At 40.2% G+C, this 5,899-nt stretch overlaps 4 protein-coding genes across 4 annotated transcripts; 3 read left to right on the top strand and 1 right to left on the bottom strand.

The window, feature by feature from the left end:
- Window position 1: 1 nt before the first annotated feature.
- Window positions 2-742, bottom strand: TM35_000312440 (uncharacterized protein; the record flags this gene model as incomplete). The annotated part of the gene is made up of 1 exon (XM_029028725.1): window positions 2-742. A coding segment is annotated over one exon (741 nt), but the record flags the coding sequence as incomplete, so codon positions are not given.
- Window positions 743-2,724: 1,982 nt separating this feature from the next.
- Window positions 2,725-3,456, top strand: TM35_000312430 (uncharacterized protein; the record flags this gene model as incomplete). Its single annotated transcript, XM_029028724.1, has 1 exon — window positions 2,725-3,456. One exon carries the CDS (start codon window positions 2,725-2,727, stop codon window positions 3,454-3,456), a length of 732 nt encoding a protein of 243 aa, XP_028880123.1.
- A 146-nt stretch (window positions 3,457-3,602) lies between these two features.
- Window positions 3,603-4,694, top strand: TM35_000312420 (uncharacterized protein; the record flags this gene model as incomplete). Its single annotated transcript, XM_029028723.1, has 1 exon — window positions 3,603-4,694. The coding sequence occupies one exon, from the start codon at window positions 3,603-3,605 to the stop codon at window positions 4,692-4,694; it is 1,092 nt and encodes a 363-aa protein (XP_028880122.1).
- A 227-nt stretch (window positions 4,695-4,921) lies between these two features.
- TM35_000312410 (uncharacterized protein) lies at window positions 4,922-5,245 on the top strand (the record flags this gene model as incomplete). The annotated part of the gene is made up of 1 exon (XM_029028722.1): window positions 4,922-5,245. The coding sequence occupies one exon, from the start codon at window positions 4,922-4,924 to the stop codon at window positions 5,243-5,245; it is 324 nt and encodes a 107-aa protein (XP_028880121.1).
- Between the last annotated feature and the right edge of the window lie 654 nt (window positions 5,246-5,899).

Raw genomic sequence — 5,899 nt, 5'->3', positions numbered from 1 at the left:
CAGTACACACATCAACACTCACTGCCTGATCACCACTGTTTAGTGTCACGTGTGGACATGCACCGTATGGGCACTTCACCAGGAACACACTGTTCATGTCAGTCACATTTGCACCTGTCACTGCGTCCTGGAGCAACAGCGTGTTTTTCCCGAGAGTGTTCACATACAGTTCGCTTGGCACCAGCACCTTCACTTCGAGGGGATTTCCACCCCACGGCAAGTAGTAGCCTCGCCATCCACTCGCGGTTAAGCAGAGTGAATAGTTCCCAGGAATAGGAAAGGATGCAGAAATCGCCAAATTGTAGCATCCAGTAGCAGCACTACATTTTTTTGCCATGACATCACAGTCTGACTGAGGAGGAACTAGCAGGTAGTTCTGAATGGGATTGATATTTGGGAAGTTTGTCCGCACCATTCTCTTCAACCCATAATAGGCACTGTTAGAAGTAAATGATGCTGTTGTTGCTCCATATCTCACAAAGTTCATGGTGAAGTTGTTCGTCACTGGAATAGGGAACCCCATTTGACTAGCGTCTAGAATAACAAGACTCATATCCCCTGAAGTAGCTCCACTGTTTGGCACAAATCTAATGAGATTTGTTCCCTCCACAAGAGAAGCTGGCCATCCAGAAATGAGTCTTCCTTCAGGAGTGTAATACCCAACCTTAAGAGTCAAGGTACTTAGAACATTGGTATTGTCCACTTCGCAGTGTTGTGTTGTTTGACTGTCATAGACCACCATATTAGGAAAGCAACCGGTAATGGTTGTCAAAATACCATTTGTGCCAGCAGCTGAAGCATAGGAGAGAAATGGGTTTGGTATAGGCACTAGTAGCCATAACACCACAAGGACACGCAGCACCTGTTGCAACGACAGCCTTTGATGGAACAGTGATGATGTTGTATTCTTCTCATTCTTCCATCGATGCAGTGTTCAATTATTCACGCATAATGCTCGGAGGGCATCACGTTGTGTGTGTCGTTACGCACGCAGCACTCTTCTTGCTCTTTACAAACCTGCAGTTCTATCGATTGTACTCCTTCTCTGTTCATCCGCCTCATCATGCTGTTTGGTTTGCTTGATTACTTGTCAGTGGTGGATTGCTTGAGGCTATTCTCTGGAGAAAGGAAAAGAAGGAAAAGAAAGCACACAACAAGTGAACTACACTGTAAATACAGATGAAAAACACTAGTAATAGCAAGAAAAAAATGAACAGAAAATAACTCTCTCTCTCTCTCTCTCACTCCCTAACAGCTTAATAGCAACTATGAATAAGGCAACAATAAAAAATAAGCAGGATCCTCCATTGACCCTTATCGTACACAGCAGATGAATGTAGTACAAGGTTCTCAAATCAAGACACTAACACTTTATAGAATTCAAAGCAAACACACACACATCTATAAACAATAGTGGATATCATTACAAGTTCATTCATTACACCGTTAATTCCAACATCATGATTGTGGTTTCGCACATTCTCTCATGTGCAGAAAATAAACCATTGTGGTTTAAACCATGTCAGGCTGTATATTTACTGGTCATGAGTAATTTGTAACCACAGGAGAAGGGGATGTACACTACAAGAGAGTAACAAAAGGTAAACAAACATTCGTCATGGAAATGAATTCTGCACTTAAGTGTTCCATGCGTGGTATTTGTTTAACATTGAGGTGTACACAAACCCTAGTATTGATAAACGTAAACACAGAAGAACAAAACGTCAAGTAATTGGTGTCCATCTTTTTCTTCAACAAGTGTATCCAAATATAAAGAAGAGTTGTGGTTGTGGTTGTTTTTTTCTCTTCCGTAACCAACCATCGTGCCCACATTGTTGTGGACACTTGAACAGCACTGAGAGTATTCCATAATTACTCTCAGTCTACACTAGGAAAAAAGGAAACCCCACCCAGATGACAGGTCACACACAGACACACCAATTTGTTTGTTCCTCCCATTGCAGGAGGGCAATGGCACAAAGATAAGATTATCTCGTCATGTGTTTATTTATTTCTTTTTTTCTCATCCACAGAATGCCCCACCGCGTGATGGAAAGAAAGCCCGAATAAACAGGGAGGAGTCAAGAAAGCATCTCCTCACGGAAAAAAAAACTTCTGCAAAAAATATAAAAAAACCGCACGTTTTTTTTTTTTATCATTTTTTTTTTTTTCCGCGCGACCCCGCGCCAACCCAAACGGCCGCCGGTTGCGAGGGGAAAAAATGAACCGACACCCCAAGAAAAACGGACAAAAAAAAAAAATAACGGAGGGACCGCCCCCCGCCGTCGGAACCTCCCCCCGCGCCCGGTCAGGGCGACGCCTTTCCCCATGGAACCCCGGGGGCCCTGGGCCTCGGTGTTTCCTTTGGCCCCGCCGGGGTCGGGCCGCGTCCGCCTCCTTTTGATCCTTAGGGCGCCCCGGGCGGCCGGTCGCGGGCGATTACTGGTTTTGGTCGCCCTGGTGCTGCGGCCCTGGTGTCTCGGGGCTCGTGGGATTTTTTTTTTCTCGCGTCTCGTCCATCCTGGCGGGGGCGGCTGCTAAAAAAAAAAAGAATGATTTTCTTTTGATAACCTGCATGGTGTTGTTTTTTTTTTTTTTTTTTCCTTTGTGGGAGTGTTTTTCCTCCTGAAAAGTAACTTTATTGCCTTTTCGCCATTGGTTTTTCGTTTTTTTTTTTTTTTTTCTCATTATCTTAACCACAACAACAACAACAAAAGACACACTATGAATTCTTTCAATGAGGAGGATTCTGAGAAGGCAATAGATGAAAGAAGCGAACTGCAGTTGAGTCGTGGTAGTCAGTTTGTTGAAGATTCTATCTCACAGCTGCAGAATTTTGAAGGTAATTCTTTAAGTTACTCTTGCAGTGATAAACGAGGATTATCCATCTTACCTGAGAGTGATGTGTCTTCAAAAGTTGACTCCAGAAAAAAAAAATTACCCTCTGAGGTTAACCATGATGTGCGGGAGTTGTTATCTGAACGCAGAAAACATCGGGAGGAATCGGAATTGCTGCGGAAGCAGTTAATTGCATTACAGAAGCGAATGGATATTGAAGTCTGCAATAGGAAAGCCATGGAACAGAAGTTATCTGTCGCAGAGTCTACGGTCACAAGACAAAAAAAAGAAATTATTTTGCTTCAAAGGCAACTCCAATCCAGTAATAGTGAAGTTACCGAACGAAGACTCGAGTCTGCTCTTCGAGAAGTAAACTTGTTAAAGTCTAGTTTAGACCAAATGAATAGTAAGGCAAAAATGTCTTCAGAAGATACTGTTATTGAGCTTCAATCTATTATTGATAAACTCTCTGCTGAAAAAAATGATTTGGTAAATTGTTTGCGCAAACAGAATAAACTCATAGATGTTTTGAAACGTCAAAAGCTTCACTTGGAAGCAACTGTACTAGTCGATCTTACGGAGAAGGATATTGAGAAATATTTTGATTTGTTGCGTTAAAGATTTGAAATCTTCCTCTCATATATATATATATATATATATATATATTATTGTTTATTATAAAATTATAATCCCTTATTTATATTACTTATAGACTTCTGAAAATTTTTTTTTCTTCTTTTTGATGGTAGCATTCTTCTGTAAACATGGCTTGTATAACTGGTGACGACACTGGTCTGGTAAAGGTTTGGGATATCTCAAAGAGCACAGGTACCACGCTGACGTTTTCCTATGGAGAGCAGAACAGGAAGAGAGGAATAGCTGGTATGTGTTGGGTGGATAGTGCAACAACCAAGGTTGCTATTTCTATGAAGGACGGAGTTGTATCTATTCTAGATATTGGGGAACGTAATTTATGCACATCAAAAAATTTAGGAGTTTCCGCAGCTTTGCCCAATAGCCTTTCTTTTGTGCGAGAAAAATTTATTATGGCATCCATTGATGGAAAACTTTTGATTGCTGACTCAGAATTAAATCAAGAAAATACCTTTGAATGCAATGGTCCTGTTGAGGCATTTCATATTCATCGGAAATTTGGTATGGTTGCAATGGGTGGGAAGGAAAATGATCTTTGTGTGTACGACCTTGCTGCTGAGGATGTCTCAAATCCTGTTTTTCGAGCCAAAAATGTAAGGGATCATGTTTTGGATGTTCCCTATCCTATTTATTTAACTGGGGCATGCATTATAAATCCCTTTGTATTCTGTACCAGCACAGCATATCACCAAGTTCGTTTCTATGACCGCCGAAGTAGCGAAAGACCAGTACAAGAGTTTCAAATTAGTCGTGAAATTGAGCGCAGACCAACTACTCTAATGCAGTGGAATTGTAATAAATTTCTGATTGGTGAGGCAAGTGGAGACATTCATTTGTACGACACAAGACGTGGATTTGCTTCAAGAGCCAAGTTACGTGGCGGTGTGGGGAGTGTGCGCAGCATGGCGAAGCATCCAGCAGGTCATCAAATACTTGGTGTTGCTGGTTTAGATCGAAAAGCAAGGATCTACCACGTTCCAACCGGGAAACTTCTGTTATCTATGTATACGAAACAGAAGGCCACTAGTATTCTCTTTGATAAACAATTACCACTTGCCGATAACACTGCAGCCTTTAGTGGTATTGCAAACTCCAAACAACCGAGTAAAACCGCCACACTTGGCGATGAAGTATGGGATAATATGGATCCTGTGGTTGATGACATCAATGAGGGAAACATAAACATGAAAAAAACGTTTTAATAAGATCAAATTGTAAGGTCTTTTTTTTTCTTTTGTTCGCACTAGGTATTCTCTGCGACAGGAAAGTCTGACGTTTGCTTTTCTTGTGTGTGGATATGTGTGTGTTTTCTTTTTTTTTTAAGGTGGCTAAATTTAGATGTGATGATGTTCCTCTCTTTTGATTTTTTTTTTTCACTTTCATTTCGTTTTCTATGTTGATCTCCTAATAATAGGTATTACAGCTTATAATGGCGTCCTGCAGAACCGGGCGGCTTCCAATGCCGGATGATCCGCTTTTTAATCCCACATATATGCCTGGACTTCGTTCATCGGCACGTATTGCTGGCGTTGGACTTCTCGCAGTTATTTGGATCATGTATCAAAAACTTCAACACTCGCATCATTATGTCACATATAAGGGACCTGATAATCCGTTTGCTCGTATTCGTCATCGCCGGTACCCTGGTGGTGCATTTGCGTTTGGTTGGGGTAACAATGGTTTGAATCGCGATTGTGGTTTGAAAGAATGGGAGTGCTGGGCGGGTTACACTGGTAAAGAGTACACTTATTAGGAAATCGGTATACGATGGGTATGTTTTATTTTATTTTATTTTCCAGAGTAGGATATTTTATTTTAGTTTATTATTGAATAGGAAGGATAGTAGTTGTAGGTCTCTCGTGGATGAAATGAGGTAAAAGGGGTGTTTTTTTTTTTTTTGCTTTCCTAGGTAAAAAGGAAAAAAAGCTGTAAACGATAATAATTTTCTCGTCGTTGTTGTTATGTTTTTTTTTTCTTTTCTTTTTGGTCTTATATACATAGATATTTCTTTTTGCCAAATCTAGTATCTATAGTAGTATAAAAACTGATTTTTAGGATATGGATTTCCGGCAACGTGAGAAGCACGAAAACGTTGCGTCAACGGCGATTAATTCAGAGAATGATTTCTGGAGTACTATTCGCAATTATTCCCGACGGATTCAGGAAGAGGATTGGAAGTATAGTGGTCCATCAGTATACTTTTCCCATAGTAAAGCTTCCTATAATCCTCAATAACTGAAAGAATATGTTGTAAATTTATTTCTGACTCGTCATTTGTGTTGTCAACTCGAAGTTTTGTGTGTTGCATGGTTCTTATTTTTTATTTTATGTTTCTCTACATTTTTCCCCTTTTTTCTCTTTTATTATTATTATTATTATTATTATTATTATTATTATTATTATTATT

The sequence above is a fragment of the Trypanosoma theileri genome (genome assembly GCF_002087225.1).
Source record: "Trypanosoma theileri isolate Edinburgh chromosome Unknown TM35_Tth_31_V1, whole genome shotgun sequence".
Taxonomy (NCBI): domain Eukaryota; phylum Euglenozoa; class Kinetoplastea; order Trypanosomatida; family Trypanosomatidae; genus Trypanosoma; species Trypanosoma theileri.
The sequence above is the reverse complement of the archived record's forward strand: the minus strand, read 5'-3'. Positions and strand labels throughout refer to the sequence as shown.